At 38.4% G+C, this 27,381-nt stretch overlaps 3 protein-coding genes across 17 annotated transcripts in view; 1 reads left to right on the top strand and 2 right to left on the bottom strand.

Annotated features, from left to right (window-relative positions):
- The window catches only part of LOC109102599 (integrator complex subunit 10), a 16,342-nt gene extending 11,066 nt beyond the window's left edge, over positions 1-5,276 (top strand). The window contains exons 7-10 of the mRNA XM_042737699.1: positions 206-285; positions 364-526; positions 882-975; positions 4,798-5,276. Of these exons, the coding sequence (XP_042593633.1) occupies positions 206-285; positions 364-526; positions 882-975; positions 4,798-4,954 (494 nt within the window). The 3' untranslated portion in view covers positions 4,955-5,276. The remainder of the gene's footprint in view (positions 1-205; positions 286-363; positions 527-881; positions 976-4,797) is intronic.
- The window catches only part of LOC109067214, a 280,709-nt gene that overhangs the window by 168,531 nt on the left and 84,797 nt on the right, over positions 1-27,381 (bottom strand). The gene's annotated exons all lie outside the window — the stretch shown is intronic.
- LOC109066557 (tenascin-N-like) overlaps positions 20,674-27,381 on the bottom strand; it is an 11,090-nt gene continuing 4,382 nt past the window's right edge. The window contains exons 1-3 of one of the 2 annotated variants that reach the window (XM_042738753.1): positions 21,336-21,373; positions 21,038-21,247; positions 20,674-20,766 (exon numbers count right to left, since the gene is read on the bottom strand). In XM_042738753.1, the coding sequence (XP_042594687.1) occupies positions 20,752-20,766; positions 21,038-21,247; positions 21,336-21,341 (231 nt within the window). In that variant the 5' untranslated portion in view covers positions 21,342-21,373 and the 3' untranslated portion in view covers positions 20,674-20,751. Of the gene's footprint in view, positions 20,767-21,037; positions 21,248-21,335; positions 21,374-27,381 lie in introns of those variants that run through there. The other variant, XM_042738752.1, reaches the window with a different exon arrangement.

Here is a 27,381-nt window from a genome sequence, read left to right as displayed (position 1 = left end):
TTTTTTTTTTAATAGCTGAACAATTACTTTTTACTCTGAAGACTTTGTTTTGATTTGAAAGAAAACTTTGAAAGTCTAAAAACTTTTGAATGTCACTTTTAAATTTTAAATGTCACTCTGAAACCGGCAGCACATGTCATCTAATTAATATTCATGAGCCAGGTTTTTGCCATAATAGGAATCTCTCTCTCTCCTCTGTTGCTAGGTAACGATCTGAGGCTCATCCCCTGCACCAGTAAATCCATCCTTCCCTTCTGTCTTCAGCTCATGCTGGCCTGTTTTAAGGTATCGGATCTGAACGTCTCACCTGCTCAAACCTCACAGCTCAGATCTGGTTTTTAACTAATTTCCTCTCTTTCTAAGCTGAGGGCCTTCACAGATAACAGAGACGACCTGGCTCTGGGTCATGTGATCGTTCTCCTGCAGTATGATTGGCCGCAGGGTGAGAATCTCTTCCTGAAGGCGGTGGATAAGATCTGCCAGCAGGGCAGCTTCCAGTACGAGAACTTCTTCAACTACGTCACCAGTATCCTTCAGAAGAGAGATCGACCAGTTCCCCGGTGTCATGTTTCATCTAAAACCTTGACTTCAAGCCTTGATGTATAAAGCATTATAAAAGTAGTTTCAGTGCATTAATTATGCCTTGTAATGCACTTATAATGCATCATACAATCTCAAGAATAATTGTAACCACAGTTAATACATTATAACACTTATCCATTCATTGTAACACTATGCATTTTAAATTTGGTTAAAATTATGACAATTACAATATTATTCAAAGGCCCAAACTGAGCAAAACTATGCAACTTGGTGCAGACATTGATGTTTATTATACATTTTTATATGAATATTTGTCCTTGACCTGCTTTCTCTCTGAGACATCGACATGTTAGAAGAGTTTGCTTACCTTCGCACAACAGAAGGAGGGCGGGTCCAGCTGGAGCTGCTGCCCAATCAGGGGATGCTTATCAAGTAAGTACCGCCCACATCACTCACGTCAGCCAGTGGAACTGGAGATGATAAGTGATCATCGAAGGTCTTTCCCTCCTTCCTGTTTCCTTTCTCCTTTTGTTTTGGACAAATAGAATAGGCTGCGGTTAAGACTAACAGCCGTGACAGGAAGAAGGCGGTTTGCTTAGCGTGTTTTCTTTACCCTGCTTTAGTGCTGATGTCTCATGTCCTCCAGCTGTTTTTTGAAGCCTTTTTGATCAGTTTTATGGTCTTTGTCTGACATTGTGTGGGGTTTTAAAGGGGTTGCAACTAGAGCCCGACCGATATATCGTTTTGCCGATATTATCAGCCAATATGAGCGTGACACTGATATATTAGTATCGGCAAATATGCCGGCGATATGATATATATATATTTTTTTTTTTTTAACACAGAACATATAATGCAGATAAAATGCTTTTAATGGTGTAATTACTTAGTTTGTCCAGCAGAGCGTGCTCCTTTGTGTGCTACTGGCGACCTGGATGAAACACTTTTAAGCTTAAGTCTAGGAAATAACCAGTGCAACTTTGAACGGCCCATAGCTAAGTACGGCACGGCAAGTTTCTGATCCGCATCAAATCTGTAAGGTTTCAGTAATTTGGTCGGATAGTAAAGTTTATTTTGAATACTGTTAAATGCCCTGCATCGCATTACACTCGGGTTACGTCATTATAAGAGTTTGATCACCACTTTGAGTGATCTTGCAAAAGAATGGTTTGTTTTGTATCTATATATATATATATATTGTTTATGTGATAACTGGTATTCTATATATAGTACCAGTCAAATGTTTTGGATGCACTTATTGGGAAAGTGTCCACACGTTGACTTGTTAATGTTACATAATATACACAAAAGAAATATCGCTCTCGCACCCGATATATACGATATCTGGCCTTTTTTTACCTCCCTAATATCGGTCATCAGTAGTGCGGCCAAAAAAAACCTATCGGGTCCGGCTCTATTTGCAACTTGAACGTTTCAGGTCTGTTTTACGGGTTTATAATCGAGAAACATAATTTTAAAAATACGGGATGAATGGACAGAGCCTGGAACTTAAAACGTAAAGGTTCTTTATGTGTTCTTGATGGGTTTTCCGTTAAGAACTTTTATCATTCATGGAGCCTCTAAAGATTCTTTATAGTGTTAAAGGTTTTATAAAAGATAAGAAATCAAGTAAAGGGCACGCTAAGAAGAACAAAAAAAAAGGTTTTAAGAACTGATCACTGAAAGTTTATTTTGAGTCGTTTTGTGTCAAACTCAGCCAGTGGTTTTGTTTTTTATTATTGTTTTTATAGTTTAGGTGACGCAGAGCACAGTTACTGTTAAATGTGAATTTGTTCTTCAGACTGCGATCTTAAAATTCATAACATTTCATCTGTTGAATGTTAAAGTGACCCACATTTGGTTTTCGACCACAGGAAAATGGGACAATAATTCAGTACATTTGGGGACACTGAGGTCATATGATGAGATCCCCAATTCTTTGGGACTGAACAGTACAGGGCCTAAAAATTATAGATTACTAAAGAAAAAGTTAATTAAAGAACCAGACAAGAATCTGAAATGAGATTAAGATGATATTAATACGTTTCTAGAGTTACAGATCATGCAAACCTTGGAAAAAAAGTATTTTTATTTTGTGCATTCTGCATCTCAGACACGGTAATGTTTTATGGTACATTTACGTCCCTCCCTGGGTCTGTGGATTTTGAAACCATATAGAGACGGGAAAAACTGAAGATACTAAAAGAAAAGTTTGTAAGAACCAAAATCTTAAAACTTATCTTAAGAGAATTCTTGAGTTACAGGCTTGCAAACTTTGGACGCTCAAAAAGGGGCTATTTTTCCTTTCCCAGTTGTGAATGGTCACCATTGGCCCCATCTAGAGGCAACACAGCTGTGCTTAAGGTCAACAGATTTTTTATACTAACAGACCTGACCAATCTCTGTTGTAAATTATAAATTATGAAGGCTTCAATCTTTCTAAAGTCATGTTTAACACCCCTGTTAATTTGGCTTCTGAACCCCTCCCCTGGTGGAATAGTGACCATTTTGACCCCGCTTCTATTAAAATACTGAGATTACTCAGTCAATAATGCCATCCATGAAGTTTAAATATTTGGCTTTTTTATTAATCACTATTTATTGTTGTCTTTCTCCAGAAGAAAAAAAAAATTAAAGGATGGGCAAGTTCACTCAAATTTGGTTGATTTGTGACCTGGAATGACCCTAACTCTTGTGGCATCACAGGGCGCAAAAACTTGATTTTAAGAAAACTTTATTTTTAAGAGTGTAAGTCTTTAAATAATAAATTATCTTAAATAAACAAAATATTCCATTCAATGTCTGCATTGAGCTCAAGCAAGAACTGTTACTTTACATTACATGGTAATATCAGTAGAAAATGACTGTGTTTGTCCCCCCCTTCAAATTTACCGGGGGTATTTCTATTTGAAAAATAGACTGCGGAAAATGTTATTTAAGCTTTATAATGGTAAGTTTTTTTGGATGTGCCGCTAGCTCTATTATGGGCTGTTTGTGAGGGTTGTGGAGCGTCGTGAATCAGCTGTGATTCATGCTGTCGTAGTGCTGGCAGGTGCGTTGAATGAGTGTTTAGCTGTCCGTATGGAACCCCAGCCCCGCTCCTGGGGGTGGAGATTAAAACACCCTGCTGCTTTCCAGGGGCTTCAGAAGGCTGACAGGTACCGCCACCCCGCATCCACCGAAAGCCCGCGCCCCAACCCTCCCAGACTCCCGCCCGCACTGACCATGTGGGTCACATTCTTCTCCTCATATATATTCTCTTTCAATTTCGCTCAAGGCGAGTTTTCATTTTGCGCAAGAAATCGTTCCCGTTCTCACAACGGCCTCCTTTTTATGTTGTGTTTTACTTAGGTGTTGTTGTGATCCTGCGAAAGAAAGTTTTTTTTTTGTTTATATTGCACTTGTTTTCTTAGTTTTCATTGAATTGCACGCATTTTACATTCCTGCGGGAATGTCACACCGTGATGTCAAGAAATGTCTTAGTTGTATTCCCGCACCTGGTAATATAGAATTGAAACAATCGAAAATATCCCATTTAGCAGGTAATGTGATACTGTTAACTTTTTTAGAGATTTTAAGTTGTGCTTTAAAAACTTCTTTAAAATGCCCCCAAAACAAAACAAACAGAAATCGTACCATCATTCACAACAATAGGCTGTGTTTCTTTCCCTTGAATACCATCTTTATTTATTTATTTAGTTGTATCAATTTATTTTGCTTTTTTATTGTAGATTTATTTATTTAGTGTTTATTTCTTTTACAATTGAAGTAATTTTTTGTATTTTATTTTATTATTTTTATTTTCCCATTTTAAACATTAACAACAAATTTAGTTTATTTACTTAATGGCATAGAAATCGTTTTATTTTTAGTTTACTATTTATTCAAAATGAAAAGTTCTCTCAGAGTTAATTGTTTTAGCCTCGCTATGCTACCCCCTTTTTCCTCTCCATGACTGCACGGATGAACCAGACTTCTTTGTGAGGTTCACCCTTATGTGTACTTTTTTCTGCACAGTATTAATGTGTGTGTGCTTCAGATAGTTTGATTGGAAGAGCGTGGCTCTTATCATGCTGTTCCTGGATGGTGAGGAAACTGCTAGTTTCGAAAATGTCTTTGTTTCTTGTATTGGGTTCTGCATAAAGTTCATGTTCACATTGGTCCGTACTCAGATTCTTTCTCTGGTGTATTTCGTGGCCCGTATTGGCTCTATGTGTTCTCACACCGACCATGTATTGTGTCTCGTTTTCATAGACATCACACGGTGACTCGAGGAATCACTAAAGGCGTGAAGGAGGATTTTCGGCTGGCGATGGAGCGTCAGGTGTCACGGTGCGGAGAAAACCTGCTCACGGTGCTCCACCGCTTCTGCATTAACGAAAAGATCATCCTCGTCCAATCATTACCCTGAGCGACCTCTGACCTTTAACCTATGTATCAGTCCAGTTTTGATACTTTTCAGACATTTGTGAAATGTATCAACTTTTTTGCATCAAATATGAAGCTTTAGACATGTTTAGAGTTGCAATGCACCCAATCAGATCTCGGTTTAGGTCATGGTTTTATTTTAGGTATTAATTAACAAACATGCAAAAATAATCAGCATTTTCTTATTATTTGTCTGTAAAATGCAGAATTCATTGTTAAAGCAAATGCAATATGTTCACTTGTATTGTTGTAAATGCTTCACTAACTAACCTAGACTGTGTTATCGCAGTCATATAATTTTGTGCTGGCAGCTCATAATAATGTAAACATTTGTTCTCCTCTTGTGATATTGAATTTATTGACATCTCTATCCTGTTCAGTTCATCCATCACTAACGTGGTCTTCCTTAAGGTCTCTATTCACTGTAACTCTAGGGATGTCTTGTGTCTCACTTTTCTGTTATTATTTCAGGATTGGGAATGTGTGCATGCTAGGTGCCAATCTTTTGTAATTTAATAACTTTTTAAAACAGTGGCTCTCAACGCCTTTTTGACTCCAAGGTCCCTTAAATTTCTGCATTTTTCTTCAGGTCCCCAGACTTTTTACGCAATGAATATGCCATCCCTTTTTTTCAGGTTGGTTTCAGAGTCAATTGCATAAGAATTCCAGGCTTTTATAATATACTTTCTAACCAATCAAATGTTTTAGGAGCTTCTAGACATATTTTTAAGATTAAATAAAATGATAAAAATATTATTATGCGAGTCATGGAATTTTGCAATAAAGAACATAAATGTACAAAGAAAATGTAATGATAAATAAGACTTATAATTAAATGTAGCTACATAAATAAACTAACAAAACAACTGTAAGGATGCTATTCTTTTAAACTAAATTAAAAATTGTATGCTTACATTTTTTAAGTGTATTTTCTATTTAAATTATTGCATCATTCCATGATGTATTTAATAATTCCATTATTTATTTATTTATTTAGCATGTGAAATCTCTCCATATTCTAGCAAGACATTTTTAAAAAGTTAAATATAGTTATGGAGTTTTCTGAATAATAGATTTTAAAAACCTGATATAGTTTTATCATACAATTTTCTCACAATGAAGCTGTTCAAGTGTATTAAAGAAATGAAAAAACTCAATTTTCCAGGTCCATAAATATCTTAATTTTAGACATGTTTTGTCTTATTTCAACTATTTTAAGTCATCTTGAAGCCCCTGTGGAAGTTTGCTGATGCCCTCTGGCTGAGAACCACTGTTTTAAATGGAGTATCTACTTGACAATCTCTATGGAAATGATTAGCAAAATTCCTCTAATCACTATTATTCTTCTCTCTCTGGGGACTGGGAAGGTTGGCCTGCAGAGCTGCTCTGAGATTTGCCCAGAAGAGTTTCTGCTTGGCTCCTTCCGGTGGCCACTCCAGATGGGTGCGCCTAGACATCATAGCCTTGAGCTGGTAGTACTTGGAGGAATGAGATACAACGGCAGAGGTTCCAGCAGAATAGAGAATAATGCACTGTCCATCCCTCGCGGTCTCACTCGCTGAGTGATTGGCTGAAGTAGAGTTCGTTAGTGGGCACCATTCGCTCTGGACGAAATGAGAGGAGAGCACTAAGACCCAACTTTCGGGCTTAACTGCTGCTCGATGCTATAGGAGGATGTACTTCTGGAGATGCGTCTTTTTCCCTGATGACGTTCACGTCTCGGTGTGACAGCACTCGCAAGCCATAGTCGCCTTCGAAGCTTGGGGAAAAATTGAGATTATGACCCAGTCCCGCTTACTTTTGGCTGTACGATACGAATGCATGGAAGTCGCAGAGCCCCTCCAAGTCTTCCGATTTGGCCTTTTGGGAAGTTAATGTGCGTTGGTCTTGGCTCTTTTCGTTGGGGGGGGGGTTCCCAAAATTTTTTCCAGAATCATCTTGAGGTACCATAGGCCCATTCCAGACGAATACATAGAAGGCTCTTGGCGACTGATTAAAGTGGTTGTTGGGATCAGAATTAGTAATCGCAAGGTAATCCAAGCATTGTCAGGGAAGAATCTCTGGAAGCGTCGAATCCTTCTATTAAGGGAGTTGGCTCCCAAGGATTCTGGGTAACGTCATCCGGATCCTTCCGGCCAGTGGCCAAAGAGTCAAAACCAGGAGTTTCTCCCTCTTGGTCGTGTGCACTCGATGGCTATTGAATGACAGAGTGGTGGATCTGTCACGCAAAAGCACATGTACAGACTGAAGGAGTTTGCGACTCAAGTCCAGATCTGCAAGATGCATGAAAAAGTCTTCCCCAGGGCTCCCAGTGTACACGGCGTAATGAACTTGAGTGGGATCTTACAGAGGAGCGTCTGCAGAATTTGGGACCGCTTGGCAGGTGGGAATGTCTAGAAGACGGTTGTCCATAAGGTCAAGGACTCTCAAGCATCCAAAACCTGAAGTTCTGAAGGAACTGTGGGTCACGCGGTTATTCCGAAGGTTTAGGATCCGTAGATGGAATCAGGCCCAAAACACTTAAAGACGCTCTGGTCGAACCCATTCGAAGACAAAATCTAGTTGGACAACTTTGGGAGGCCAAAGGCATTTGCCTTTTGTTCCTCCGAATAGGTAAGTGTGTTTTTGACCAAGGTCGATGTATTGAAGCGAATCCATGAGATGGATTCTTGAGGTCAGGGTCTAAGGAGTTTCAAGTTGTTTGCCCTTCAGAACCAACTTACTAGGTTTGTCAATGTACTGCATTCAGTATCCGGATCAACCGAAAAGACGTTTTCTGTACGGGCGCAATCGGACACAGTTCCAACACCTCAGATCTGACTAACAGTCAAAGGACAGGTCATGAAGATTGATTGGCGTTTGGGTTAAACATGATGTTTCGTTGCAGGCATGTTTATGAAGAAGTTCCCCCCACCCCCCCCCCGAATAGAGCTCTTTTTGATTGAAGATGAATTCGGTTACGGATGCTCTAGTTGTAGAAAAGGAATCCAACATGCGGCTGTGTGGACAACAGCGTACCGTTTCCCATTTTTTGTCATTGTAAGGTCTGAGAAAGAAAGCTGTCGAAGTGTAGACTGCATATTGTGTTTGCACAGCTTGTTAGACCATGGCCAGGTGGTCTTTACTTTGGCCATGATTTCCACAGCTAACGGTGCGTAGGATTCCTCGACGGGGTATCTGCTGGATGACTTCATCTCGCTGTCCACCAAAGTGAATTCGACTTCTTTAAACGCCGCAAAAACATTCAACCGCGTTTGCAATGTCAAGGTCGCTTTTGGACACAGGCAATGAGGCTTTCCTCGGAGCGTACTTCTGTTAAGACTGTTCTCCTGATACGTTTCTGTAGGTGTTTGCATTAATAAAGGAGCGTTTTCAGAGTAAGATTGGCGATGTAAGTGACAGTCTTGGTTGCTTTTCTGATTGATTTGGCGCTCAGGCCCAACCACCTGCAAGGTGTTTCAAGGTCGAAAATTCCCTTCCTAGCGCCATGATGGAAAACAAAGTTGGATGACAAGTCTAAGAGCTTTAGACGTCCCGTTTTAAGCAGGTACGGTTGGTTCGAGAGGTTCTGGAGTCTGTTGTGCGACAGATCTAATATCTCCAAAGCCGGCGTAGAGTTAAATGCATCCGTGTCTATGTTCTCCAGTATATTCCAGGACAGATTGAGGAAGTGGAGTCGTGGTGTTTGTGCTTAAGTCTTTGGCGCTCAGTGCCTGGATGTGATTCAGCGACAGATCCAAGTCCTTCGTTGATGTTTAAGGCCAGGGGGAACCGAGGACAGGTTCTGAGATGAGTAATTCACTATGATCCTCTTAATGGCCAGAATGGGAGACGTGTGGAAACATGTGACATAAACAAACAGCAGGCACCATGTCCAACGGCTTCATCTTTCTGAAGGAGAAAAAAACACTTGAGTTTTCATTTCCCTGTTTTAAAGTCAACCACATTTTTTGGCTTGACATAGTTTTCACTTTTACTCAAGTCTCTGAGCACTTAGTTTGCTTTGTGGTTGCATAGCAGTATTTTTAAAATTTGCTAAAATAAATGAAATAAATTAATAAATGCAAATGAAGGCATTTGGGAAATAGTGCATTTGGACTACTTTAACTATAAATCAGAAAAGACATTGCAGAGTGAAAGTTATTAATGTTATAATATGGTAATGTTGGCATTTAAATTTACTGTACATCAGTTGTAAATTTTAAACTCCGGTTTAATTTGCATGTGTACATTATCTTAAACTATACCAGGGACTATTTTCCTGTTACCTGCATTGTTTTTAACTGATCAAATTTATTTTGGTTCAGCATACTCTATAACTAAATGCTCCTATTGGCACCAGATAGATAGATAGATAGATAGATAGATAGATAGACAGATAGATAGATAGATAGATAGATAGATAGATGGATAGATAGATAGATGGATAGATAGATAGATAGATAGATAGATAGATAACGCTATTTCTCTTACCCGTCTGCTGTAGATGAGGTCGTATGAGGCTGGTAGATCACACTTTAACGGTTACTGTCATTTCTGCTGCTTTTTTTTTCCGAAGTTTCACTTCCCCAAACTACAGACATTTACTGACAGTGAGCAAGTTATGTTACTCTCAGGGATGTAGCCTCATATGGAAGTAATACTTTGACTTTGTTGCGAACATCGTTTAAAATTTCTCAGAAGAAACCATTCATGCCACAGTAAGCAGTGCTACATGTTTTATTTTGTTTTGAATATGTTTTGCATGGGCTAACTCTAACACATCTGATTTATAATATTTGCATATATGAATATGTGTCCCTGGAGCACAAACACAGTCTTAAGTCGCTGGGGTATATTTGTAGCAATAGCCAACAATACATAGTATGGGTCAAAATTAATGATTTTTTTTTTTATGCCAAAAATCATTAGGATATTAAAAAGAAATCATGTTCCATGAAGATATATTGTAAATTTCCTTCCGTAAATATATAAAAAACTTCAATTTTTGATTAGTAATATGCATAGCTAAAGAAATTAATTTCGACAACTTTAAAGGTGATTTTCTCAATAGTAGAATTTTTTTTTTTTTTTTTTTTTTTTTTGTTTTTTTTGCACCCTCGATTCCAAATTGTTTAAATAGTTGTATCTCGGCCAACTATGACTGTGGTCCAGGGTCACACATAGGTAAAAATAGGATTTTTAACATTAATCATTGCTTAGAAATTGAGCCGCTTTGTTCTACTGGTTTTGGCGCAGAATATACAGTACGCATATTTGACCCAGCAGATGATTTGGTTGCTCTTCTGCTGATTTCACTATCCTTTAGAGTTACGGAAACACTGGTAGATAAAAGATAACATGCTTTAGCAACTTTATCTTTAATAAGAGATATCCATCTTTGAACAAACGTAGTGTAGGCCTACAGTCTGTATTTTTTCGGAGGACTGATAACGTCGCTGTGAGGAACTGTAATTATAAAGCGCTTTATTTGTCTCAGACGCAGTTAATGCTGTTAACCATTACAAACACTATCCATGGCTCTCTAAAGTGTGTGTGTGCTAAGCAACCATAATGTTTTATTTCAGCTGTTAGGTATTTTATCAAAGAATCTTAAGTATTTTAAAGCACCCAGGCGAGAGCGTGCTCCTGATGTGAAGAATGAAGGTAATTATGTGTAATTATGGCCACTAGGTTTTGAGCAAAAATTAAGGCTATTGCCATATAGACTACCTATAAGGCCATATATAGCATCATTTTTCACATACGTACATTCTCTGGGTGAAGGTATATGAGCTTAATAAAATATATAAAACCCCCTTGGGAAAATTTGTGTACATATCTTAATAATATCTAGCCTAAAGTTGATTTTTATTTGGTTAAAAAAAAAGTCAGAAATTATTTTATTTATATATGCTTATTATATATATAATATATATATATATATATATATATATATATATATATACACACTCCACTAAAGGATTATTAAGAACACCATACGAATACTGTGTTTGACCCCCTTTCGCCTTCAGAAACGCCATTAATTCTTTAGAAAATGTTGGTCCCATATTGATAGGATAGCATCTTGCAGTTGATGGAGATTTGTGGTATGCACATACAGGGCACGAAGCTCCCATTCCACCACATCCCAAAGATGCTCTATGGGTTGAGATCTGGTGACTGTGGGGGCCCATTTTAGTACAGTGAACTCATTGTCATGTTCAAGAAACCAATTTTAAATGATTCGAGCTTTGTGACATGGTGCATTAACCTGCTGGAAGTAGCCATCAGAGGATGGGTACATGGTGGTCAAAAAGGGATGGACATGGTCAGAAACAATGCTCAGGTAGGCCGTGGCATTTAAACGATGCCCAATTGGCACTAAGGGGCCTAAAGTGTGCCCAGAAAACATCCCCCACACCCTTACACACCACCACCACCAGCCCTGCACAGTGGTAACAAGGCATGATGGATCCATTTTCTCATTCTGTTTACGCAAAATTCTGACTCTACCAATCTGCAATGTCTCAACAGAAATCGAGACTCATCAGACCAGGCAACATTTTTCCAGTCTTTCAACTGTCCAATTTTGGTGAGCTTGTGCAAATTGTAGCCTCTTTTTTCCTATTTGTAGTGGAGATGAGTTGGTACCGGTGGGGGTCTTTCTGCTGTTGTAGTTTCCCATCCGCCTCAAGGTTGTGCGTGTTGTGGCTTCCACAAATGCTATTGCTGCATACCTCGGATTTTTGTAACGACGTGGTTATTTCAGTCAAAGTTGCTCTTCTATCAGCTTGAATCAGTCGGCCCATTCTCCTCTGACCTCTAGCATCAACAAGGCATTTTCATCCCCACAAGGACTGCCGCATACCTGGATGTTTTTCCCCTTTTCACACCATTCTTTGTAAACCCTAGAAATGGTTGTGCGTGAAAATCCCAGTAACTGAGCAGATTGGTAAAATACTCAGACCGGCCCGTCTGGCACCAACAACCATGCCACGCTCCAAATGCTTTACAATCACCTTTCTTCCCCATTCTGACATTCAGTTTGGAGTTCAGGGGATTGTCTTGACCAGGACCCACAACCCTAAATGCATTGAAACAACTGCCATGTGATTGGTTGATTAGATAATTGCATTAATGAGAAATTGAACAGGTGTTCCTAATAACTACCTTAAGGTTAGTGTATATTATATATATATATATATATATATATATATATCTGACTATATATATTAATATATTATATATAGTATATATATATATACAGTATAGTTGTACATACTGTGTGTGGTGTGTGTGGTGTGTGTGTGTGTGTGTGTGTGTGTGTGTGAAATAAAAATGGCCAGTAGTCATAGACTTGCATACAGTAAATTGCCACTGTAAAATAAATAAATAAATGAAATTTTAAAAAATCAAGTTCAGCTCCAACCCTAATCAAACACACCTGAAGCAACTAATTAAGGTCTTCAGGCTCACTTAAAAATTAAACGGGCGGTGTGTTTGATTAGGGTTGAAGCTAAACAATGCAGGACAGTCGATCGCCAGGAGCAGGGTTGGGCACCCCTGCAGTAGATGGTGAGAGTGAAAAGATTTCAAGAGATAAAAGATTGAGTTTGAAGCGTCTTCAGAAGTTCTGATCGCTAATGTGGCAATAAGGTACACAAGATGAAATTTCAAGCATCATTTAACCAGCTAACAAAAATGTTATGAGAATGTTTTTTTAGCATTCCCATTAAGTTATAAAAACATTATTTCTGAATGTTCCATTTGATCATTTTGTAAACATTTTGGAATCATTACTTTTGAATGTTCTGTATTTGTTCTGAAACAAGTAGTAACGTTTAACAAAAAAAAAAACTTAGATGAGCGTTTTCAGTGAAAAAAACATTCCCATGAACATTGTAGAATATATTTATTTATTTTGCTAACGTTTTGAGAACACTATTAAAAAAGCGACAGCTTTGAACAAACATTCTATTAATGTTATTACTGGAAGAATGTTTGTTCATCATTACTTTTAGAGAACCTTGCCAGAATGTTCTGAGAACATTCCCTAGCTGGAAAGCAGTAAACTATACTCTTAAACACCAGAAACTTGAAGTTGTCAAAAAAAATGTTTAGGAGAACTTTGAGTAAATATTAAGTAAAAGTGTTTTTTATATAATAGTGCATTTACTTAATCAGTTTTGTGTAAATTTCATTTGCCATTATTAAATTGCATTGTATATAAGCCATATCTGCTGCTGTTTACATGTTAATTACTAAAGTTTTCTAAAGATGCCAGGGATTTGAGCGGGTAAAAGACAAAGCGAAATCAACCAACTTCTCCTTCTGTGACAACTGACCCATGACTCGCTGAAAAATGATCAAGATAGTCTTACCATCGCTAGATCGCTGGCATGATGAATTTGAAGCACAACAATGATTCCACTTTTTCACAACATGATGTTTTGGAAATTCTTCCAGTGTCATGAAATGTTTGACATTTGATCTAATGTCCAAGCCAGCACTAGGTGAACTTCATTCATGAATTAACTACTAAAAATAGGTCTGTTTAACAGAAACACAGCAGATCAGGGCTGTGTTTCCCAAAGCATTGTAAGCTTAAGTACACCATAGACCCATTGAAACCTGAATTTAGGCTTACAATGTTTTTGGGAAAAAGCAGCCCAGACTGGACCGCTAAATCTGGTGCAAAAGTGAAATAACTGTCAGGTTTAAGACCTAAATGTCTGTCAGTTTAATAGTCTTATCTGTGTATTTGTCTACATTTACTGGCATCATAAATTACAAAATATGGCTAAAACTATGTGAACGCTCCTTTCTGTTAATGTGTCTGTCTATGTTCTAGTCATTTTTATGAGGATATAAATCTTACAAATGCAATTGGGAATAGAGAATCAGATGAGATACCTGTGACAGAGAAATCTAGAAATCTTTGACTGAGTCTGTTGTGGAAGTTTAAAAACTGTCCTGCAAGCAAAATATCTCTCTGGTGACATCCAGGTAACATTTTAGGTTACTGTAGGAAGTCAAGTCTGCTTTATTGTCACATTCTTCCCCTGTACAGCATTACAGAGAATTGACAATTGCGTTAAACACACTCAGACCCTTGGTGCATACAGATGAACACCAGCAGTAGAGCCTATAATATACAATTAGATTACAGATTTAATATAAAATATAAAATCAACTATACAAGTAAAGGGCTTGTAAAAAATAAGAAAAATAAAACTAAAGTTAAATAAAGCAGCGCAAGGCACATGGCCAGCATATAGAGTGCAAACCAGTGAAGTGAACAAAACAGTGCGATAAAAAAAACTATTGTGTAGTGCAAAAAAGCTATGTTCAGTCCTGATTACAAGTGACACAGAGCTCAGAGAGCAGTTTTTAATTTTAAACTGCCTGAAAGAGTAGGTGAAATGACTGTCAGTTCCTATGCGGCATGAGGTAGTGATACAGACCAATGCTGCACAAAGGGACCTGGGGCAGTTCACCGTATGTTTAGGCACATAGTTTTGCAATGTTTCTAAAACTTGAAATGTCCCAGCGTGCATTGTAATGTGATTTACAGGTTGCATTTCTCAACATGGCTACTAACTTTTATACAACAGTGTCATAATGCTTATGAAATTAATGTAGTGTAAAATATATTGGACAGTACACGGCTGCTTGAAGAGTTTGTGACGCTTGAGAATTTTCATATTTCTGCATAAATATAACCCAAAACATCATCAGATCTTCACACACAAGTCTGAAAGTTGTACAAAGAGAATCCAGTCAAACAAAGGAGACAAAAACATATACTTGTCATTTAATTATTGAGAAAAATGATCCAGTGCTACATTTCTGTGAGTGGGAAAAGTATGTGAACCTTTTTTTTAGTATCTGGTGTGACCTTTTGCAGCAGTAACCACATGTAAAGTTTAAGGTAAATGCTAATCAGAAATTTTAGCCCATTTCTCAGTACAGAACCACTTCAACTCTGGGATGTTGGTGTGTTTCCTCCTATGAACTGCTTTCTGCAGCTCCTTCCACAACATTTCAATTGAGTTAATGTTGTTCTTCAAACATTCTTTTTTTTCAAAATAACTTGTGTGCTTGGAGTCGTTGTCTTGCTGCATGCCTCACTTTCTATTGAGACTTCGGTTCTCAGACAGATGTCTTGACATTTTCCTTTAGAATTTTCTGCTGTAATGCAGAATTCATTGTTCCTTCAATGACGGCAAGCCATTCTGGCTCAGATGCAGCAAAACAGGCCCAAACCATGATACTACCACCACCGTGTTTTCACAGATGGGATAAGCTACTTATGCTGGAATGCAGCATCTTCTTTTCTCCAGACATAATGCTTCTCATTTTAAACCAAAAAGTTATATTTTTTATCTCATCCGTCCACAAAACATTTCTACAATATTCCTCTGGCTTGTTGTCATGATAAGGGGTTTTGTCTTTGTTCTCTCTGGACTCCATTTCCCATAAACCACTGCCTAGGAACTCATTAGTGCACCACACCTGTTTCCTATCAGGGACACTATAAAGGTTGCACACATCCATACACACTTTGCTGATTATTGTTTAGCCTGTACCCTGTTCCTTGTCTCCGTGTTTGCTTGCATTGCCCTGCCTTCTTGTTTTTTTTTGACCTTGGACTGTTTATTGGATTACTCTTTTTGTTTCCTCACGCCCTGGATTGTACCTGTTTGCTGGTGTTTGACCCTGCCTGTTTTGACCACTCTTGTCATTAAAAGCTGCATTTGGATCCTCAACTCTGTTGTCACGATGCCTCCCACGTTACACTTGTACACACAATCTGTCTGACTGTGGATTAATGGAGTCAAACTCTTTACAGATGGTTTTGTAATGTTTTCCAGGCTGATGGGCAACAGCAACTCTTTTTCTGAGGGTCCCTTAAGAGATCTCCTTTGTTCATGCCGTGATGCACTTCACACAAACATGACCAAACTTTGACAGATCTCAGAAACTGACACCTGATAGTCATCCCTTTGATTGAAATCACCTCTGAACAGATGGACTCTAACTTCACCTTCAAATGAACTGCTAATACGTTTGTCACTTACAGATCATTTCCCTGAATAAACAAAGGATAAAGTATATATTTGTATCTCATTTGTTTGATTGGATTTTTCAGGTTTTGCATGAAAATCTGATGATGTTTTGGTTTATATTTATGCAGAAATATAGACAATTCTAACGGGTTCACAAACTTTCAAGCAGCACAGTAGAATATAATTAATAGAACATAAATTAGGAAAATGATAAAAAAAAAAAATTACTCAAAACATCACATTTGATATATAAACAATCTTTTTAGGCAGTTAATATTTGGAATAATTTATGTAGACCGACAAGTTTTAGAGCTTTTATTGTAGTTTCATCGAGGGTTGTGGTCCCTCGACAGCATCTAACCAATCACAACCACGATAAAATTGACATGATTATTATGGATTGTATGAACATGCATTTTCACATTAAAAATCACCCCTGATTGATTGTTTAAACTTTTAACATTAAAATTATTTATGGGGTCTGTAGTAAGATGAGCCACCCAGAAAAATGCACAAAAGGCCTTGAGTGGAATAAAATTAGTGTTATTATTTTTAAATGTAACACTTATTATAATTAATGGGGTTTAAGATGTAATATTTTCTTGAATTAGATTTACATTTCAGAGATCTTTGTGTGCAAATAATTTAATTTGCATTCATACTATTGCCAACATATCTTCAATTAAAATCTGGGCAATTAAATATGTAAACATTCATATGCTTTTTTTTATCTAAGTATTTTCCTCATTCATATATAAGATCTATTTAATAAATTAATAAAAAAAAAAATTATTAATATATATGTTTTTTTTTTTTTTTTGCATGTTATCACACACTTTAATGTTTCAGATCATCAAACAAATGTAAGCCAAAGATAACACAAATAAACACAACATGCAGTTTTAAATGAAGGTTTTTTATTATTAAGGGAAAACAAAATCCAGCTTCATGGCCCTGTGTGAAAATGTGTTTGCCTAAACCTAATAACTGGTTTGGGCCCTTGCAGCAACAACTGCAATCAAGCGTTTGCGAAACTGAATGAGTCTGTTACAGTGCCTGTGGAGGAATTTTGTCACTCATTAGGCAGAAATTGTTGGAATTCGCCCATTGGAAGGTTTTTTTAGCATGAACCGCCTTTTTTAAGGTCATGCCACAGCCTCTCAACAGGATCAGGTCAGGCCTTTGACTAGCCACTCCAAAGTCTTCATTTTGTTTTTCTTCAGCTATTCAGAGGATGGACGTGCTGTGTGTTTTGTATCATTGTCCTGCTGGCCGAACCAAGTTCGCTTCACTTGAGGTCACGAACAGATGGCCGGACATTCTCTTAAGGATTTTTTTGGATAAAACAGCAGCATTCATGGTTCCTTTTACACAAGCAAGTCTTCCAGGTCCTGAAAAAGCAGCAAAACAGCCCCAGACATCACCAATACAACACCATATTTTACTGTTAGTATGATGTTCTTTTTCTGAAACGCCCCGGGGTGTTACTTCCGCCAGACGTAATGGGACACACACCTCACAAAAAGGTGTCTGGAGTCAGACCAACAGAGTATTTCCTAAAATCTTGGGGATCATCAGGATGTTGTCTGGCAAAAACTGTCAGAAACAGCATTATTATGCGTCTTTTTGCCTCAGCAGATGGTTTTTGTCTTGGAACTCTGCATGCAGACCATTTTTGCCCAGTCTCTTCTTATAGTGGAGTCAGAACACTGACCTTAACTGAGGCAAGTGCGGCCTGCAGTCTTTGGATGTTGTTGTGGGGTCTTTTGTGACCCTCTTCACACAGGGCCATGTAGTTTGGATTTTGTTGTTCCCTTAATAATAAAACCTATCATTTTAAAAACTGCAGGGTGTGTTTACTTGTGTTATCTTTGACTAATATTTAAATTTGTTTGATGATCTGAAAGATTAAAGTGTGACAAACATGCAAGAAAATAAGAAATCAGGAAGGGGGCCAACCCTTTTTCACACCACTGTATATAATAATTGCAATTTTCTAGTTCTTTTCGATTGAAACAATATTTCACAATATTCCTGTTTTTACCATATTTCTGATCAAATAAACACAGCCCTGCATGTATGAAATCACGTCATTAGATGGTTTTGTGGTGGCAGAATGCCTGTTGATGGGTTCTAATCAGGGAGTGTTCTCAGTCCTGCAGGAAGGGGGTATCGTTGTGTGGGGCTGCTGCCCTCTGAGACTCGGGATAACCATCATGGTGTGAGTCACAGCAGGGTCTTTCATCATCATGATGACATAACGGTCCTTGGCTGACCTTTCACTGGATTGATTCTCACTCCCAGTTAAAAGCAGGATTTGGTGCCGTGTGGCATCCCTAAAAAATAAGTAAACTGTGACGTACATCTGCGGTTCAGGAGCAACAGATTCAGATAAGCGTTAGACGAACTGTTTTTCAAAAACCATGAAAGCAGTTAAATACTTAAAGTATATTTATTTTATTTTATAAGTGTTTTTTATTTACTAAGTGTATAATAGTCATTAATACCAATGATACAAGTTACATAAAAAGCTTATTTTATTTGTAGTGGTAGTATTATTTCTGGTGTGTTTAATTTAAGATATAAGTTTTTATATAGAATTTTTGATTTTGTTTTATATGTATTGGTGTTACTACAAGAAATTTATTTTATTTATTTGTCAGTGGATGCTGGCAGTCAGGCTGGGACTCACCTAGGAGAGAGGCAGCTTTAGTGTAGGTGGTACATTATTTTCAGTGGATGATGCAGTAATTATTTGTATCTGTATGTGTTTTGGGTTTGAATCGGTAGTAAGTGTTTGTGGTTTGAATGTATTGTTTTATTGTTTGTTTATGTATTTGTTTGTATCTGTATCTGTATTCGAATAAAATCGGTATTTATCACAGACCAGATATACGCGTCAACTACAAGATTTGAATACATTAGAAATTTTATTTAAATACCTTCTAACAGTCGGAGCCGATACCCTTGTATCATGATGCGATATATAAATATTTAAATATCTTCTAATTAAAAAGTACGGGTCTTAACGCACTTATGTAACTATGGAATTGATTTAAATAATTTACAGGAAATGCATGGAAAAAGGCAACTGCAACACTTCTATTTTATTTGCACATTTCATTTCTAGAGTTTACACTAAATTAGTTTTCACACTAGTTAATGCATAGTAATTTCAGAGGTTTATGTCAAATAACATGCTTTCCTTTGGCTCACCGATTCCTGCGTAGTTGGGAAAAGTATGGAATTTTACTTAAGTAATTTGCAGGTCTGGAGAAGTATGGTAAAAAGAGAAAGTGTGAACTTACTTGTATTAAAATTAGTTTTAAGGGTATGGGGCCAACAATTTTTCACACCACTGTATATAACAAACATGCAAAAAAATAAGAAATCAGGGAAGGGGGCAAACAATTTTTCACACCACTGTATATATATAACATAATATCCTATTTTTCAACACATTTGTTTTTAATTAAAGAGCGGCAAAGGATGTTTTCAGGAACACTGAGCTTCGTCTGTTTTTTCAATATATTCTTCATGCTTAAGACAATCAGGGAGATGAACATATTTCTTCTCCGATGAGGTTTCTTCCCTGTTTTGAACAGCATATCCTTTCACATAAGAATCAAATGGACTTGGTTGTCACCATTTTAAGAAGGAATTCCATCACTGTATCGCTTTGAGTTGTGACATTCAACATGGTCGCGACAAAACTGCTGCAGTCGATAGCTAGTTTCTACACAAGCTCGCTACTACATCACTTTACCTGACACCACCGTTGGCTTGATCTTCAGGGTCATGGACTCTCAGACACGATCCCACTGTTCTTCCTAGACCTGGATGGTGATTCACATGGTATCCATCTAATGTAAGCACATCATGTCGTCTCCTGCGACTACATAACATAGTGCTCAGCCAGTGGGGTATTGATGCTAAGTGAACAACTGATGTGTACCACAACTCCTCCACCAAAGTATTTCATAAGCACATTCAATTTCGTCTGATCTATCTTTGTGATCTTTGTCAATTACAGGTGGAGAACTGTGCACCCATGTGCTGACTAATAAGAAGACGTACACCTGTAACAGAGAGGAGAAACCTCCTTATCATTGGAGGACATTTTTACATTAGACATCGTAAAATTAAAGAGTGACTTAAAAAAAAATAAACTAATAAGACATCATGTCTTGTATTAAATAGCATTAGTTTAAACTTACTATGTTAAAACACCTTGCATTACTACATCATATGCTCATATTTGCATTAAATTGCTTTCATTATACACTCATATATGTCAGAAATGTGGAAACTAAAATGACAGTAGCTTGTTTCACCTGCTCCTCCATTACAAAGCCGCCACTTGCAGTTTCCAGGGCCTCCATCAGCCTCAGAGCCTACAGAGAAAGACTCGTGACAGAGCTTAAACCTCTTCCCTTCAAAGTCTCCAAATCTACTCTGAGTTTATACTGGTCCATGCAGAGCTTTCGATGGCGCAACTCTCTAAACCTGTTAAAAACATGAAATGTAAACTGGTTTAATATTTTAAATTACAAATATATTCTACTTTTTACTGCAGTCATGTCTTTGATTGTTTATTCTTTCACTGCTTGCATTTTTAAGCCTAAACGCTCTCACAAAAACACTCACCCAGCCAGTGTTCGCCTGTTGTATTACCAAAACCCTTCTTATAACTCTCCCATCGCCTAAAGAAATTCACCTTGCCATCCATTCACCTGAGAAACACCTGAAACATTCAGAAATCATTCATCGCTTTCACACATCATTCATCTTTTAAAAATATGTTAAAGGTGTAAAACCTTTGAAAAGCTTTATTGTAACAAATGTAAATTCTGTTGTGTGATTTCTAACAGATAAGAATAGCACAAATAAAAGAACTGAGCGACTATTTGAATAACAGCTTATTATAGTTACTAGAAATCATGGTGTCATTCACACTGGGGTGCATCTGACAATAAAATATTCTTTTGCAAGTTAAAACACATTGAAATGCTTACTGTCCAGTGTCCTCTGTCATTTTGTCCACCGGACTCCACATCACAGTAGACCTGCACCGGTCCATCTGCTGTGATGATGGTGTACACACCACTAGTGCTATATTCACCCGCATAATTATCAGAGCAGTCTTTGGTATGAAGAAAATCGTACGATTTGACCTCATCAGTGCCCATCAAGACGGGAAACAGAGCAGACAAACACAGCAACACCTGAGAGACACAAACTCAAGATCTGAGTCTGATGATCGCACGCCTGACAAAAAATCACACTCACATTCTCACATTGCCAGAAACTCACAATCATGTTTGTGGATCATCGCTTTCCAGACATCCAGCGCTCAGAGGATCAGATTCACCTGAAAAACAGTTCAGACAAATACAGTCACTTTATTAGAACATGAACATGCATTCTGCCATTTTCTGAAGAAAGAAACCATATTATAGATTTGCTGAGAACTGCATAATTATAAAACTCAACCGTATGCACTCAGATTCTTGTGAATGCTCAGGCGATGGATGCATGTTTTTATATCTTTTTATCATCAGGATCCTCCTCTTATCTGACATTTACCAAAAAAACTTTTTTATAGGACAGTCATGGGTTGGATTCCATAAAAGGACAAGTTTTTGTTCTTTTTGCAACCTGTTCTATTATCATCAGAGGAATTGAAAAGGAAATTTATTTCAACATTGATTTTATCTGATTGCAACCAACGCCTCGCTGAAAAAAAATGAACAATTATTAGGGCTAGTTCACCCAAAAATAAAAATGTTTTTACTTGTTTATTTATCCTCATTTTGTTTTGAACCTGTATGAGTTTCTTTTTCTTCTGTCTGTAGTATAAAATATTTTGAAGAAAGTTGGTAACCAAACAGATGTTGGGAGCCAGTAGAACTGTCCCTTTAAGAAAGCCCTATTGTTCATTCATTTATAATTAAAAAGTAAAGATTTTCTAGCTTTTAGGTGTTTGCAGACTCTCCTGATGACCTTTCTGATATGCAGACATACAAAAATGCTGGGTTGGGATGCTGGTGACTGTAATTGAACACTATTGCAGTGACATGCCTGTGAAAGCCTGGGCTGCATCATTTACCCAGCTAACGAAAATATTCTAAAAATGTTCCGCTAATGTTCCCATTAAGCCATATAATAACATATTTTAACCTTGTCTCAACATTCAAAACATCCCGTTTTTAACTTTTTTTTCATTGGTCATGTAAACATTAAGGAAATATTCCATTTTTCATTTCTTTGCAAACAATATGGGAATGTTACTTTTTGAATGTTCTATGAACATTCTGAAATGGCGATGTGTATTGCTAAATAATGTTTTGACAGATCGCTGGCATGATGAACTTGAAGCACTACAATGACTCTACTTTTTCACCACAGATGTTTTGAAATTGTTCCAATGCCTTGAAATGCTGCAGTTTTTGACCTAATGTCCTTCAGTCATGAATTAACTGCCAAAAACGTTAAATCACATTACAATCACGCTGGACATAACAATGTTTTAGAAACATTTCAAAACAATGTTCCTACAGTAACCTAAATTTGTTACCTGGAATGTCACCAGAGAGATATTTTTGCTTACAGGACAGTTTTAAACTACCACACCAGACTCAGTCAAAGATTTCTAGATTTCTTTGTTCACATGTATATTATCTGATTCTCTATTCGCCATTGCATTTGTAAGATTTATCCTCATAGATATCCTCACCATTATGTGTGTAACGAGATGACAGAGACGGGAGACATGCAGATCCACTTGCCAGCTTTAATAAAAGAAATGGTCATAAACAGTCAGGAGTCAAATAACAGTGAACAGGAGTATAGAAGACAGGGCAAAGGCAGTCCAATAATCAGGCAGAGATCAGTCGATTGCGTATGATATTCAGGAGGGCAAGATGAGAGAGTAATCCAGGTACAAAGCAAAGGTCCTGACATGAGCGAACGATAAACAAACAGGGCTAGGTGAGAGAGAGAATCCAGGAAACAAGGCTAAGGTCCGAACACAAAAAGACTAAGGTTGAATCAAAACAAGGCTAGGAAACTCAGATTGGCTCCGTAAGGTAGTTATCGGCTGTGATAATGATAAACGCAAAAACAATACTCTGCAACTAGAACAGGAACTGACTGTCTCTTAAGTAATGTATCTAAAGCGTGATTAGTGAAGTGGTGTATGGGAAATGTAGTCCAATGTGATGTGCAACAGTGTAGTGAGAAAGTAATATGATGAGTTAGTGACCTCTGGTGGTGTCCAGATCGAAGTCCATGGACCGGATTCATGACAATGTGTACCTTTTCATTTATAGTGAATGAATGTTGTATTATTATTGGCTGTCTTTATGTTAGTTTTATGTTACCTGCCTAGGGGACTGCAGATGAAAAGTAGTCATTGTTACTTATTCCCTGCGACATTACATGGTGTATTTTATATTTATACAACAATGTTCTTGTGTATGCATGGTCCCATTAAATAAACCAGTAAATAAAAACAAAAGGGATGCACAGATACTCAATAATTACTCTCGGTATCACCGATACTGAGCTCCTGTACTGCACTCATACTCGCTAAATGCCCCGACACTAAACGCTGATACCACACAGCATGTGATAAGTGCCATTCAGACAAAGAAACACCAAAAACAGACAGCAGAGTGGGAGTTATTAGAGATTGGGTTGTCTACGTGAAGATATCTATGCAATGAATAGTAAAGTTAAACATTCATTGTTAGCTCCTGTATTGTTGACGCAAGCGCTGAAGGATAAAGCACGCTTGAGGATTGAGCTGCGAGAGTATGATGCGCGAAGCTAGTCGAGTAATATATATTTCATCACTGGAAAGTTTTATAGTTCGGTCAGATTACAAGTCAAAAAAACAAGTAAGTAAAAACATGCACAATTTACTTAACGCAGGGAGAGAAAGAGAGAGAGAGAGAGAGAGAGAGAGCACGGCACGCGACTTCTATTGTATGATCGTTGATGTTCACGCACTTAGCACACGATTTGGATTAAAACGAAATCCTACAAAAAAGACACTTTATATGGGCATTCACTATAAACATAATTTCTATTTTCAACCTTAGGCATACATGACTTCTTGCAAAAGTGAATCTATCAGCCTGTGCGTAATGCACTAAGCAGGCAGGACATTACTACTCGTCGCCTCTCCGCTCCTGCAACAGCACCAATACATGCACGGGGTGCCAGAACGTGTTTTTGGGCTTGCTTTGAGTGTTTCTGCATTATACAAGTGGCTTTGGAATATATAAATCGCAGCACGCTTTCAGATAAAAACAAAGAAAAAACAAAAAAAAATGTGGACTTCTGTTTCCAGTAGAAAATATCACAGGAGATTTATAGCTGCCATTGACAGAGTACTAAGTCAGCTAGTAAATGGAGCAGCTCTAACAGCTATTAAATTACAGACTATGAACCATAGAGCAAAAAATCAACAAAGAAAGTAACAAAATCTTGTAAAATCTTGTAAAAATCTAGGTACTCATTCCAGTCTCAACCTCATGGCACTAACTGAGACTTGGATCAAATCTTGAAGACACTGCTACTCCCACAGCCCTCAGATTCACTTCTCCACTCTGGTTCCCCACACTCCCTGCAATGACTACTGAGGGGTGGAGGTACTCGGTCTCCTAATATCAAAAGATTGGAATTGATCTTCAACCATCACCTACAGGTAACCGCCTCATCTGAATCACATGCAATTACCAAAATCCACCCTCTGTTAAAATCCACTTTTGTGGTCATCATTTATCATCCCCCCCAGGTCAATTGGGAAACCTGAGTGAGATGGATGCTAAGCATCAAACTTTCCTGAAGATGGTAATTCTCTGGTACTGCTTGCGACTTCAACATCCACCCAGATAAACCCCAGGTTGACTTCAACACTCTGCCTGCCCTTCATTTGATCTCAAGCGAGTGTCTACTACAGCGACTCACCAGGCAAACTAACTGGACATCATCTACACACGCTGTTGCCCATGGACAACTCTCAGTTGCTCCACTGCACACCTCAGACTACTCTCATTAACCGCTAACCTAGCACCCCACCCCAGCTACACACACTCCAACACAGGTCTCCTTCGACGGAACCTATGCTCACTCTCTCCATCTCGGCCATATCCCTTCAGGGGAGCCTCTCCTCTCTCTTTCATCCTCACTTCCTTCACTCTCGCAGTTTCAGCTCTGACTACGAAAAACAGTGCTAATGACACTCCTTTGCTCACTTAAACTCTTGCTTGGACAACTTTTGCCCACTCGTCGTATAGACCAGCCACGCACCACATGGCATAAAATCAAGAAACCTCTACCGACCTCAGTGTGTATCCAGTCTTTCTCTCTTCCTTCTCGCAAATGTCTTCAATGCTAAAACATCATACACCACACCAAAATTAACAACTGTTGTGACTGCTCAACACTCTTCAAAACTTTCTTTCTCTTCTTAACGCCTCCACCTCCTCCTCCATCGATCTTACAGCTGACGACTTTGCAGTTTTCTTCACCAAATAAGACAAGAACCATCAGACCAGTTCTCCCACCGCAGACTGAGGATAAACTTCACAACACTAATGCCACTCTCTATCCTCCTCTCTCCCCCTCTCAGAGTGGGCGTTTTCAAACGTATCCTGTCAGTACATCCTACTACTGGTCCACTTGATCCAATCCCCACTCACCTCCTTTAAGCAATTTCTTCTTCAGTCATACCTTCACTTACTCACATTATCAACTCCTCTCTTCACTCTGGAACATTTCCCTCAGCACTTAAGCAGGCTCAGATAAGCCCACTGCTGAAGAAACCATCTCTAAATCCAGCACTTCTAGAAAACTACAGACCGGTATCCCTTCTTCCATTCATTGCAAAGATACTTGAGCGAGCTGTGTTCAACCAGCTCTCTATGTTCCTTGTGCAGAACAACCTCCTGGACAGCAACCAATCTGGCTTCAAAAGCAGCCACTCAACTGAGACTGCCCTGTTCGCAGTTACTGAAGCCCTGCGACTGGCGAGAGCAGCTTCCAAATCCTCAGTACTCATCTTGCTGGACCTGTCTGCTGCTTGTGACACCGTTAAACACCAGATTCTCCTGTCCACCCCTCAGAAAGATGGGCATCTGAGTCTGGAACCGCACTCCGGTGGTTTAAGTCCTATTTCTGTAGATCCTTCAGGGTGTCTTGTAGGTGTTAAGTTTAAGTCACACAACTTGCTACGGTGGGTTTCCTCAAGGCTCAGTACTTGGAACGCACTTCTCTTCTTCCACTACATGACGTCATTAGGATCTGTCATTCAGAAGCAATGGCTTTTCTTTAAAAAAAAATTCACTGGGGCTACGCTGTGACAACTCCAACTCTACTTCCCATTCCACCAGATACCTGACGGTATTTGCCTCGCATTTCAGCCTGTCGGAGTAACATTTCTAGCTGGACGAATGACCATCCTTCAGCTCAACCTTACTAAACAAAACTGCTGTGTGTCCAGCTAACCCACATCGTTTTCATCATTCACAACTTCTCTATACCGCTGGGCTTCGTCAACCATAACTCCTTTCCAGGACCCGAACCTAGCAGCTTGTGACTGGATCTCAGTTTAAGCTCACAGACCAATATTGCTACAAGCCCGGTCCCTGCAGATTTTGCCTTATAACACCATTATGAAGATTAAAGACCCTTCCTGTCAAGCGAAGCCACCCAACTTCTATTGTCCAAGCTCTTGTTTCTCTCCAGACTGGCCTATGTAAATGCTTTCCTGGCGGGCCCTTCCTGCAATGTACTGATCAAGCCTCTGCAAACGTGATCCAGAATGTCGGCAGCGGAAGCGGTTGTTCTTCAAATGAGCCACAAACAGCTCACGGTACTCTACGCCTCTCCTCATCTGTACCTGCTACCAGTGAGCCGCTCGCATCAAATTCAGGTACTTATGCTTTGCCTACAAGACACCACTGGCAAACGGACAACCAACATACCTAAGCTCACTAGTTCAATCTTAGGTGCCCTCCTAGAAGTTTTGCGCTCTGCAAGTGAAAACAACGCCTTGGTGGTGCCATCCCAAAGAGGTTCAAAATCACTCTCACAGAGTCTTTACTCATTTTCCAAAAACATCTAAAGACTCATCTTTTTTGCCAGCACTTAACCACTTATACAAGCACTACCTTTTCTTTTTCTAGCATATTCTTAAAAAAAAAACAAAAAAAAAAAAAACTGGTACCGTGTTCGGACTAGACTAACTGACGTGTCCTGGCCCTGTATAACCGTTGTTGTTCTCTTGTTGATCTGATTGCTTCTATTGTTCTCAATTGAAGTCGCTTTGGATAAAACTCTACTAAATAGT

The sequence above is a fragment of the Cyprinus carpio genome, chromosome B14 (genome assembly GCF_018340385.1).
Source record: "Cyprinus carpio isolate SPL01 chromosome B14, ASM1834038v1, whole genome shotgun sequence".
NCBI lineage: Eukaryota > Metazoa > Chordata > Actinopteri > Cypriniformes > Cyprinidae > Cyprinus > Cyprinus carpio.
The sequence above is the reverse complement of the archived record's forward strand: the minus strand, read 5'-3'. Positions and strand labels throughout refer to the sequence as shown.